The 12,517-nt window shown below is 60.4% G+C and overlaps 1 protein-coding gene across 1 annotated transcript in view; it reads right to left on the minus strand.

Moving 5' to 3' along the window:
- Positions 1 to 10,669, minus strand: part of VOLCADRAFT_92533 (uncharacterized protein) — a gene marked incomplete at both ends in the record, with an annotated part of 14,521 nt that extends 3,852 nt beyond the window's left edge. The window contains 9 exons of the mRNA XM_002951935.1: positions 376 to 2,374; positions 2,954 to 3,046; positions 3,653 to 4,014; positions 4,685 to 6,403; positions 6,490 to 6,709; positions 7,301 to 7,975; positions 9,011 to 9,295; positions 9,505 to 9,585; positions 10,472 to 10,669. Coding sequence (XP_002951981.1) covers positions 376 to 2,374; positions 2,954 to 3,046; positions 3,653 to 4,014; positions 4,685 to 6,403; positions 6,490 to 6,709; positions 7,301 to 7,975; positions 9,011 to 9,295; positions 9,505 to 9,585; positions 10,472 to 10,669 — 5,632 coding nt within the window. The remainder of the gene's footprint in view (positions 1 to 375; positions 2,375 to 2,953; positions 3,047 to 3,652; positions 4,015 to 4,684; positions 6,404 to 6,489; positions 6,710 to 7,300; positions 7,976 to 9,010; positions 9,296 to 9,504; positions 9,586 to 10,471) is intronic.
- Positions 10,670 to 12,517: the final 1,848 nt, after the last annotated feature.

Genomic DNA, 12,517 nt, shown 5'->3' on the forward strand with positions numbered 1-12,517 from the left:
CGCCGCCGCTGGCAGCGGAGATACCGACTCCACAAGCTATCCGGCTATCGGGGGCTGTGGGGGCGTTCAAGGCACCCAGCATTCCCACGTCACCCGCAGGCGGAGCACCCGTTCGTGATAGCCGTGTGGGTGGCAGAGCCTGTGGCCGATGATGGAAGTGGTGATGGCTATACGGCGTGAAGTGTACGGTGTACGGTGACAGGTACGACAAAGACTGCCCAGTTGTATCCATAGTCGAAATGCTTGGCAAGTCTTCGCTGGGTGAGTATCCGGTGCCAGCGGCATCACCGCCGGCACCGGCATTGACAGCGGCGGCCGCGTCAGCAGCCGCGGCGGCGGCAGCAGCAGGGATGCCAGCGGCGGCGCCGCCCAAACCGCTGCCGCTGGAGTTGACGCCGATGCCGACGCTGACGCCGGAGGCAATGGCGGCAGCGCCAGCCCCTTGAGGCTCCCAGTCCGAAAATCGTGGGGCATGCAACGTCACGGAGAAGGACGCCGACCCCTCCAGTCTGGAGCTCGACGCACAATCCGCGGGGAGTGACGGCAGCAATCCGGCCACCGCCGCCGCGGAAGACGACACCACGACGGCGTCGGCGTCGGTATCGGCGGCGAGAAGGAGGCTTGGCCGTCGGCTGTGACCGCCGCCGCCGCCGCCGCCGGACTCAGGCTGTGTGCAAGGCACGCCGACGCGCGATGGTCCTGCCGTACTACTCGCAGCGGCACCCGCTGACGCCGGCGATTGCGGTGAAGACAGCGGCGCCGCTGCCGACGAGGCCTGCAGCGGCGACAGCGGCGGCGGCGACAGCGGGCGAACAATCGGCAATCGAGTTCCGGAACATTGGGCTGAGTCGCAGGCCGGCGTCGGAATCGCCGTCGATGTGGTGGCGGCGGTGATAGATCCCTTGGACAACGTGGACTGCAGCAAGCTGTACAACGGGCCGCTGCCGCTACCCATAGACCACGACCGGTCAATCGTGGTGACCGTATTCGCAGCGGCGCCGCTGGTGTCGTACGCCGCCGCTGCAGCTGTGGTTGCCGACGCTGTCGCTGCCGCCGCGGAACAGCACGACCGCGCAGCAGAGCCCGCCGACAGCGGCGGCACTGCTTCCGACAGGCCGTACAAGCGACGTGTACGGCGAGCGGCGGCGGGATGGCTTGGGATGGAGTGATGCTCATCGCCCGACGGGGGTCCGAGGACGGGAAGCTGGGGAGCGGTGGTTTGACACGAAACTGGAACATCGTCACCGCCGTCGTCGTCGCCGTCGCCGTCGGCACTAGCGGCGTCGACGCTGGTGTACTGGCATGCGCTGTGTTGACGCTGGCGATGCTGGACATGATGCAAGGACTGAAATGGAAAGCTGCTTTGGTGGTGGTTGCGGTGGTTGGAAAGACCTGCGGAACGACTAACGGACGCGCTACGGGCTCGACCCACCATTTGAAACGTCGCGGACTGGAAGGCCGCCGCCGCGTCGGCGTCGTCGGGATAGCCGCCAGCCGAAGCGGCTTCATGGAAGGACTCCAGGGCAGAGAGCGCGGCGGCGGCCGCGGCGGCGGCGGCGGCAGTGGCATCAGACCTCGTCGCCGCCGCTGCGGTCCTGTACGACCGTAGCTGATAGGGCGATTGACGCTGCCACCCGCCGCCGGCGACAGCGGCGGCGCCTGTATCGCGTACGGCACAATCCACGTCTTCTCCGAAACCATCACCTGTAGCCAGCTCATTAATCGACCAATGGGGTCCGAGAACGGAAGTCGGAGTTGAAATACGCTCTACTGCAGCCGCCGCCACCGCCGCCGCTGCGACTGGTACGGCAGGCTCTCTGGTGTACTGAACGTCGCGGTACCGTGCAACCGAAGGTGATGTCGTGATGCGCAGCAAGCTAGCCACCGCTCCCGCAGCAACGTCTGTACGGGAGGGGGCGGCGGCGGCGTCCTTCTCCGTCAGGCCGTGGCTCTCCAAGGAGGGACGAAGGTCATCCAGAACGTCCGCAAGTCCAGTACTGGGAAGCTCCGACGGGAGCGGCGGCGGCGGCGCCGCCGCCGCTGAGAGTGGCAGCTTCGTGGTTGTACGAGTCGCTACGTCGGCGGAGCTCGCTGCCGCCGCCGCCGCCGCCGCCGTAACTGCAACCCGTTCCTGCTCCTGGCGCAGTGGCAACGGATTCCGCGATGACGCGCCCTCGCCGTCGACGCCGACGCCGACATCCGTGGCCGCAACTGTCGTGAATGCCGTAACGCCAGCGTCAATCACCGTCGTCGCAGACGGGGTCGTCCGAAGCCAATCCGCATCACACGGCCGCTGCTGCTGCCGCCCCCGCTGCTGCTCCAGAAGGGGTGCATGAAGCTCTTGTAGCGCCAGCGGACGCCGCTGCCGGCCCCGCTGCGGCGGCGGCGGCGACGACATCACTTCGTCGTGCTGCATAACAGCGAATGGCGACTGCGTTGGCGTAATTGGCGACCCCGCCGCGTAACCGTCAACACCGCCGCTGCCGCCGTCGCCGCCGTGACCGCTGCCAGCCACAACACCCAGACGGCTCCAAGGCGAGTGACAAGTAACGTCAGCGGCGGCGGCGGCGGCGGTGGCGGTGGCGGCGGTGGCGGCGCCAACAACAAGCCGCGGCGGAGGCAGCGTGGGTGGCACAAGGACCGCCGCTGCGCCGGCGGCACCCAGCATTGCCAGCTGTTCCTCGACGCTGCCGTTGGGGCTACTGCTGGCAGCTGTCGGGTTGCCGTTGCTCCCGCCGCCGTTGCTTGCGCTACCGCCGTTGCTGCTGCTGCTGCTGGCGAGCTTGGACCGTTGGGATGAGTTGCCGCTGGAGCTACCGCGGTCGCTTCCCTGCAGAGTGTGGTGTATATATGTATGTACGTATGTAGGTATGCACGTATGCACGTATGTATGTATGTATGCATGCCTCACACACACACATCCCCCCCTCCCCCTCCCCCACTGCTCCCCCACCTGGGAGGTGCTGCTGCCCCGCTCCTCGGAAATGGCAGTGAAGCGAACTCCCTCCGCCAACAGCAATTGACTGCAGCTCGTGCTGGTGTTGGCCTGGAATACGACAACGGTACGACAACAACCGCCGTACGAAACGGCGTACGACATGATATCGTGCGTTTGGCACCAGGTAACAACAGAAAATGGGCGAGGTGGTCGGATACTATTACATTACTATACTATTATCCTGTTATACTATTACACTGCTATGCCATCTAATGTTTCATCAATTCATTGTTGAGTTTGTTTTAGGAAGTGCAAGGGGGGAGTTTCACCCTCAGCCCCATCTTTCCCACCCCCTACAAAATTCCACTTATCGTCCCCGTTCCCCCGTTGTCCCGACAGACTGACAGACCGATAGACAAGCCGCCAAACCCCAACAAGCCGCCTAACCCCCACCCCCAGCTTCTTGATTCTGTATGCTTTGGTGTCCAAAAACGCTATGAATAGTAAGATACACAAAAAAATGTATATGTGAGCACCAAAAAACAAGTGTCCATTGTCGACATTACAGTCCACACACAATAGGTTACGGCAAAATACGACAATATGTACGACATTCGCACATTTTGAACAGCCCCAGTATTTTCAATGGTACATATTTACCCGGCAACGCCCCCGGGGTTCTCTAGCGCCCAAGAACCTAAAACCCGCACCCACCTCCCGGGCGTCCTCCCGTACGATCGCAAGTCGCGGCTGCCAGCCCCGGCTCCCCTGTCGACTAAGCGACCGACTGCCTTTATGTGAGTGGAGACCGCCAACGTGCAGGCCGTGGCTGCGGCTGTTGTACGGCGGCGGCATGGCGGCGCCGCCGGCGCCGCGCACCACCTCTCCGTCATCCGTAATGATGATCTCCGCCATGAGCGCCGCCAACTCGGCGGTCGATTCGATTCGCAACTGCGGGAGATCCTCACTTATGAGCTCGGTTTCCGTCTCAGCGTCTCCGGCACTGGCGGCCGCGGCGGGGGAGGTTGAGTCGTCGCCGTCAGAGTCGCCGGCGGAACGACGGCCGATAACGATACCTGTGGAAGAGGTACGGCGAGTGCGAGTGTGTGAGTGTGTGAGTGTGTGAGTGTGTAAGTGTGAGTGTGTGAGTGTGTAAGTGTGAGTGTGTAAGTGTAAGTGTGAGTGTGAGTGTGTAAGTGCGAGTGTGAGTGCGAATGCGAATGCGAGTGCGAGTGCGAGTGTGTGAGTGCGAGTGTGTGAGTGTGTAAGTGTGAGTGTGTAAGTGTAAGTGTGAGTGCGAGTGCGAATGCAAGCGCGAGTGCGAAATCAAATGCGAGTGCGAGTGCGAATGCGAGGGCGAGGGCGAATGCGAGCGCGAGTGCGAGGGCGAGACCAGATAATCTGCATGTGAGAGGGTGTATGAGCGAGTGTGTGAGTCACATGGTAAGTGATGAAGCTGCAAAACAGCCAAACATGGCACAGCTTCAAACGTCCGAAGTGCAATCCAGTACCCAGTACCCAGTCAACAACAATAAATGACTCAATGACATCCGATTAGATTTCACAACCCACAAAAGTAAGAAAAACAAATTTACAAAACTTAAAACAAACCATTATTGCCATTCTATTGTTGTGCGAAATACACCTTACAAACTATACAGGCTTCACCCCGAAAAAATGGTGTTTTCCCCCGTTGCGAAATAATAAAAGTGGTGAATAATTTTCAACCCTCCTAAATATCCCCACCTGGCGTTGGTTGCACGTCCAGTGAGCAGCCTGAGGAGCTCGGGAGGAGGAGGGAACCCACTCCAACGCGACCCACGCTGGGGCCGCCACTCCCGACGGAGTCGCTGCGGCTGCTCGTACGAACCGACGGCGGCGGTGCCACCGCCGCCACTGACGCCGCACTCAGGGCGTCACGACTGACGTACGATGAGAATGAGACAGACCCCGGTGGCGGCGCCGAGGACTTCTGGCGCAGACGGGTATTGGCGCCGCCGCCGCCGCCGCCGCCAGGGATGGCTAGGTACCCCCCCGACCCGACGACGGCGTGGGACTCGCCCGCCGGGCTGCGCCCGCCGGCGACGGCGCCGCCGCCGCCAAACGTCATCTGGTGCGACGCCGCCGCCGCCGCCACGCCGTCGTGGCCATAACCTAAAGATGAGGCGAATCGGTTCGCGGCGGTAGACGGGATGGGCGTATGCCCCGCCGAGTTTTCGTACCGCGAATCGGAACTCTGTTGTACTGAGGTCATCACCAGTGACCAGTCGAAATGGGAGCCGGACGCGCCGCCGCCGCCGCCGCCGCCAGCGCCAGCGCCGAAGCCAGCGGTGGACGCTGCGGACGACGTCGACATCTGGTTACTGTAGTACCTGTGGTACGGCAAGTGCGCTTCCGCCTCGTGTGGCGCCGCCAGGTCGGTACACGAGGTCGACTCATTTGTGGTGGCGGCGGCGACGGCGGCGGCGGCGCCGCCGTCGCTGCCGTGCCTAGACACGCTAGGCTCACGAGGGTTAATGCTCTGAGCTCGTGCTTTAGCTTCCAGGTTATTCAAGTCCGACATGGATTGGCTAGGCCGCAAGCTCAACGCGGCCATAACGGAGCGATTGCCGAGCGGATACGGCATCACGAAGCTTCGCTGGGAGAGCAGCGGCGGCGGCGGCGGCGGCTGCGCTGTAGAGGCCTCGACGGAAAAGCCGCCGGCGTCGCCGTCGCCGTCGGCAACGTCCATGTCCTCCGTACTACCCATGGGCGCCATGACGAGGCCGCTGATACCGTACGGCGCGGCGGCGGAAGCCGAGTGAGTGTGAGATTCATCGAGAGTGGCTGCAGCAGCGTTGGCTGCGGCGGTGGCCATGCTGCTGCCGATGGCCGCGGAGGCAGACGCCGCCGCCGTCGCAGTGACGGCAGACGCCGCCGCCATGACGCTGCCCCCGTAAGGATCATGACGACCGACGACGGCCCCCGACGACGCCGGTGTCGGCAACTCCTCCACAAACTCCATCATGACCGGAGGGCGAGAGGTAAACGACGCGGTACGATTCATCACCGTTGCCGTACCACCACCCGTACATGACTCGAAGCTGGCTTGCCCCGCTCCGCCGGCTCCTAGAGACAGCACAGACGCAATCTGTTGCGCCAGCGGCGACGGCGCGGCTGCTGACGGCGACGGCCGCTGCGGCGCCGCCGCCGCCACCGCCGCCGCCAGCGCATGCCACATGGCAATGATCCGCCGCCGCCTCGCCACCACGAAGCGGCAGTAAGCGCGAAGGAGGTCCCAACGAGCAGCGGCACGCGGTAGTTGCTGTGGCGGCGGCGGTGGCCGCATTTCAATCCTGGATGTGGCCGGACGGGCGACGGCGCCGCCAGCGGCAGCGGCCCCTTCCGGCGCCGCTATCCCCCAATCCAGCCAGATCGTGATGCAAGCGGCGGAGAGACTCGCTGGCGTGGCGGGAGGAGCCGAAGCTGCAGGAGGGCGAATAGGAGACATGTATGTATGTATGTATGTATCCACACAACGCACATACACCCCACAGGCACCCAGGGCTCACCTCCCATGCCTCGAACAAGACCGCCCAATCCCCCCCGGTTTCGGAGCGCTGCAGTCACAGCGTACGACGCAACCGCCATGGCGCTCCGATCACCAACTGACGAGTCATTGACCGCCGTCGGCGTCGGCGTGGCGGTAGCTACTGCCGTCGCCTCAGCGTCGTAGCTGTCGTACAGGACTCCGAAGCGGTCGTCCATGGCGGGGCCCCAGAGCCGTACCGCCTGTACGGCAGCCGACAGCCGGATGATCCATTAACATACCATATCAATGTCAAGCACGACACCACGGCGGGCGCATACATACATACATACATAGATGGATAGATAGATTAGTTTAGAGTGTAGGGTTATACATATAACAATAAATATAATAAATATGAGAGATAATAAACATGAGAGATGAAGGAAGAGACCCTGAAGGCTGGGGTTGTGCGGCCCCCGGTCTGTGTTTTGCAGCTACACTGATCTTCATGATCAGTGGCAGAGTAGTAATGAACGCCATGTCGTTGTGGGCCCCACCCGCCATGCATAGCGCTTGCGGGGGGAGCTGATGATAATATGTCTCAGGCTTCATATCGGCTATACATTCATGCATACATACATACGCACTTACATATGTGTACATGTAGATTGCCGCTGGGACATACCTACATACCTACAAACCCAACAAAACCAAACGCTTACTTAGACTTAGACTCAATATATTTAGTCCATGGCCTCCCGACTTTGACGGAACCACCACTCCCGCACTTGTGCGAAACGTTTGTGACTTGTTACTTAGACCTCCTGACGTGCACGTGTTAGCGAACTCACCGCCACTGACGCTGCAGAGTTAGCAGCTGTAGCACCACCAACATTGCTGGCACCACGACCGCCTTCCTTCACCGCTGGGGGCCACGCCGCCGCCGCCGCCGCTAGCTCGTGCGCGAGAGATACGGCGTCGGCGGCGCTGAGAGCCCCCGCGGGGGCCCACGCGCAGGGGAGCGGCAGCGGCAATAATGCAGAGGAGCCAATCAAGCCGCCACTGGCGCCGCCGCTGCTAATCGCACCGCTGCCAGTTGCGCCGCTAGCGACGGCGCCGCCGCTGCGTGCGGCCGAGGCATTGCCGCCGCCGTTACTTTCGCCGCCTGCACCGCTGTTCATGCTGGCGGCGGCGGCGGCGGCGACGACGCCTCCGGCTCCGCTGCTGCCCCTCCCGCCAGCTCGCGCCCCGAGACCACCGCTGGCAGTACGGCCGCCAGCCCCGCCGCAACCCGCCAACAACACCAGGCACTCGTCCCCTGCCGCCAGCGGCCGAGAGCTCACCCGCACTTCGCAACCGCAGTGCAGGTGGCGGCTGGCGGCGCCGAAGCGGCCCGCAGGCTGGGCGTGTACATGGGCTGCCGCCGCCGCCGCCGTTGCCGCCGCTGCCGCCGCTGCCGCGTTCGCCGCGTTTTCATAGGCCGCCACCAGCACCGGGAGGTCCTTGGCGCAGCCGAATCCCAGGGCCTGGGGATAATGCGCCGCCGCCGCCGCCGGGGGCACCGGGGCGGGCGCAATACGCCGTACGAACGACGCTGTGCCGCCGATGCCGGATGCCCCGGAGCCGATGCTCGCGGGGGCGGAGGGATCCAGGGACGGCAGCGATTGCGGGACCCCGGGTGCTGCAGCGCCTTGCTGCTGTTGCTGTTGTTGCTGTTGTTGCTGTTGTTGCTGTTGTTGCTGCTGTCCCTGAGGTGTGAGGGCGGACTGGACCAGATCGACCAGCCCGGATAGACCTCGCCTGACGTGCAGATATAGGAAGATAGGAAACGGAAAAACGCGTCCATGAATTGAGGGGTGGGTGGTGAAAGGAGTAAAAGTAGCTGTGCGAAACACCCCCCACACCACCACCCCCTCCCCTCCATCCTCATCACGCCAGGGCCCGGCTGCCTGCGTGCCTAGCTCTTCAACCTCCCCTCCCCTCCCCTCCCCTCCCCTCCCCTCCCCTCCCTCCCCTCCCTCTTTCGCTTCTTTCGCATGCTGTCATAAATCATCATTCCTGCGGAATCGTCGTGTGGCCACTGTCCATGCGAAATCAAGGTAAGTCTGCAGCTTTACGTTGCTTCCTTCGAGTTGAGGTGCCGGGTAAGAAGTCGCATTTACCGTTCGAGTTAATGACAAAGTTAGCCACAGGCTTGCCCCTCACCATCAAGGACCGTAACGACAATCTCGCGACACCAGACGACGACTACAACACGAAAATGTCGGTAACGTAGTAATGGGGCTTTATTACTTCCGGCACTACGGGTCGTTACTTGGTCGCTTGGGACTCACTCACTAGCGGCAGTTTTGCGAGAGCTTTGAACGCCTTGTGGCAGTTCATTCCACGTTTCCTTGCATCGTATGATTTCCGCCCCCCCCCCCGTCCCCGTCCCCCCGTCCCCGTGCCCACCTGCACTCCGCACTGGGGTTTTCCAACGTCACAAAGCAAGTCAACGGCCCGCCGTACACTCGGTGATGCGTCCTAAGCGCAGCTGCCCCCACGCCCGCGCTCCCACGCACTCCCCGCCGCCCTGCTGATGCTGTTGCTGCTGGCGCATCAGCCGCCACCGTGACGGCAGCTCCACCACCGCCACCATCTGTGCTGCGGCCTACCCCCGGAACGCCACCGCTGCTAGTGCTAGTGCTACTGCCCAGGCCTACAGCCCCGTGTGCACCCACGGAGGCTGTGGTGACGGTGCGGGTGGCTAGGTCGATGTGGAGGAGCGTGGCACTGCAGCCGCTGGAGAGGCGGGACTCCAGGGAATGCTTGGAGCAGGTGAGGAAGCCCCGGTCCAGAGCGCGGAGCTGTATACCAGAATGGCGGTGGTGGGCGGGTGGGAGGGGGGTGGGGCGGGGTGGAAGGGGTGGGAGCAAAGGGGGAGAAGAGGATGTTGCGGGGCCGAGATGATGAACGAAGGGAAGGGAGGGAAAAGGAGGGGGGCTTCTAGTGCAGAGATTGAAGTACGGGGGGATGAGAGCGGGTGTGGGGGGTAGCGTGGGGTATGCGGACACACGGCACCGTGCGGTGGGTGGAGGGTGAAGCCGCAAGAGAAGGAGAAGGCAGCAAGGACACAGGAACTGGGGACTGGGCGGGACTGGGAGGCCCAAGACGGGGCGAGGGGCGTGGGGGTTTTACGGGATGGTGATGGCGATGACGATGATGATGATGAGGAGGAGGAGGGGAGAACTGAAATGGGGGAGGAAGGCGGCGTTTTTTTATGTTTCGCCGCCGAGTGGCATCGTCACATTTATTGAGGTGGTCACGTCGGGTGTGTTTTTTGTGTGTATTGGGAGGGGGAGAAAAGAGGGCCCTCCCCCCCACAACGTGACGACATGACGGCTAAGATTACCAATTTCTTCCCCTCCATCAGTTTTGTCCTGCCCCTCCCCTTCTCGCACTGCCTCTTCTACTCGTTCCATCCACCCCATCCACCCCATCCACCACAACCACGGACAATCCGGCTCTTCAAAAAAAACCCTTAAAAAATCCCTTCACTTCGAAACAAGGACTTGTCAGTTCAACACACAAGGTGCCGGGAGGGGGGTTACGCAAGGGGGTTGAAGGGGGGGAAACGGGAAAACACGTCGGATAAAGACACGGAGCGATTGCGAAGGACAAGGTCGAGCCGGTGGCAAGATGCAGCGGGCGGGGCAGGGGCCAGCGATGCGGAGTGCAAGTACACAATAAAAGCAAACAAATTTACGTGCGGATTACGTACGTATACATCTGTATTAAAAAATGCGGTGAAAAATGGACAGGAGCATAGAGGAAGAATGCTAGGAGATGTGTTCAGGAGCGAGGTTGTAGAAGCAGGGTTTTGCCCCAAGGCCTAGCATGGGCCAGTCAGGCATATGGTGAAGGCGGTGATGGGGGAGGTGTGCGGGGATACGTTTCCTGATGTGAGGAGGAAAAGGATTGTATATGTTGGGGCCCCGGGCGCCGCGAGCCGCACCGCGAGCCAATGCCCCAACAATGCTCACCGTCGCTGCCGCGGGGGTCTGCTGACGGCTCGCGGTTGCTTGCACGAACGCTTCCCAACAGTGGCTGCGGCAGTATTCGGCTGCAGAAGGCGAGATGTGGCCCTCAAAAACGGCCGCAAGAATGTGTCCTCGTGCGATGACGAGCCGAGAGAACAGCAGCGCCGGATCCCCGGCAGTTGCGACTCCATAAAGCTGCATGATAAGAAAGACAACGTAGTATCAGCGCAAGAAGAACACTAGAGACTGGGAAGGCCCCTTCCACAAAGGACACTTCCACTTGCCAGGATCCATGGTCCCGAACCCAAACTTGCCTTGACGCCCTGGAGATTCGACTCCGCTGATTTTCGCTGCGATAACGCAATGCTAGGGAGAGGCGACGATGTCTGCGCCTACGCCAAGGTAAAGCATTACGCCATCAATTTAAGACTGTGAAAAGATGCTTTGTGCATGCATTTAGCTCCTCAAAAGAACTGAAAGCACGGGACCGGGTCCTCATTTCACACAAACATCGCCTTACTTCTCGATGCGTAGCAAGTGGGTTATCCGCGTGCCCGAGCGGGCGCAGCTTAGAGTTAAAACAACCCATGGAGGGACTCGAGGGCTAAAGCCCAGGCTCCTCGCGTCCAAACTGCCAAACTATTTGAGGTCCGCTGAAAAATACGCAGGCCCTCAGTTTGATGGACATTCCTCAAAGGCAATCCTGAATTAAGTTAAACATAATTAATCCAAGACCGAGTATTCCTACAGCAGAACTCGCGAAGGATGGAAGTGACGGTCCAACATGGCAGCTCTTACTGATATCTCTTGTACCGTATTGCAGTGTGCCAATGATCACCAGTTATTCTAGGTGGGATCGCGGGCATTGCAAATGAAAGGAGCACGGTAACAATATTCACAACCGTACTACGTCATGGCTGGGGCCCGCATAAAAACTTCTTCGATGATGTGTTATCCACTTAAATGGTTTTCATAGGAAGGTAGCATGTCGAGCAAAAACATTTCCTTGCTCCTCGCTGTGATTGAGTAAGACCCAAGCCTTGATTTACGCTTAAGCTGTTACACTAACGCATTGATTATTTATGCGCAATTTATTAAGCCTAAGCCTTAAGCAGCGACTCTCGCTGTGCTCACGGCTGGCGAATGGGGACCCCTATGACAGACATCCTCAGTCATGCCGATCCTATGAGCTCGTAATTCATCTTACAAATAAGCTAAGGGAATAGGTCCGCTGCCTCCTGGCGCAGCACCAACTGCTCGGTTACCGCTGCTGTACTGCAAAGACAGAGAGTGGGCAGCTACCGGTTACACGACGCCTCAGTGTTCAAAATGGGAAATTTACTCTAACGATCGAAAGTCCGCTGGGTCTCCTTGTTAGCGTTCCTTGAACTGGTCAAAGTTTGCGACATGGCAGCTCGCTACAAAGGTACTCGCAGACGGCACTAGCGGCAAGACCCAAAAAACCGCGCAGTTACATCTACAGGGACCGCAAAAGAAGCGCAAAATACAGTAACAAGGATAGGATCGCCGGCTGTTGAGAAGATAGGACTTTTGCTGCAGTACTGACACCGCGCCTGATCGACCAAAGGTACTCGTCTTCCAAACGCTGGTGCGCCGAAGCCCTGTGAAGGCGCACCTCAGCGTTCAGTGCAGGTGCACAATACCTTCGTCCACTGGCCCTTTCTGCTCCAACTAGTCGTGTTGTTAAGACAATATTCTGCAACACTCCCGAAAACCACTCATAACCGAAACCGACACATCGCCGTGGACGATCTCAGGGCATTGTACAACTCGCTTGTACAGATACGCTCATAGCGTTATGATAGCGGAAATCAGTCAGAGAAGAACAACAGAAGCAGCGAATTGTAGCGAAGCAGCCCTCCTTGCGAAGGGCGAGCTTTCCGTCCTCGCTCTGCAGCACCACAACTGCCAAATCTTCAGCACCCTTAACAACCCCAAAGACGGTGCAGACCCCTTAACTGCAGAGAGGCGTACTAACACATACACACATAGAAGCACACGTACATACATAAATACATGTGTGTGTTA

Source organism: Volvox carteri, assembly GCF_000143455.1.
Source record: "Volvox carteri f. nagariensis unplaced genomic scaffold VOLCAscaffold_26, whole genome shotgun sequence".
NCBI classification, from domain to species: domain Eukaryota; kingdom Viridiplantae; phylum Chlorophyta; class Chlorophyceae; order Chlamydomonadales; family Volvocaceae; genus Volvox; species Volvox carteri.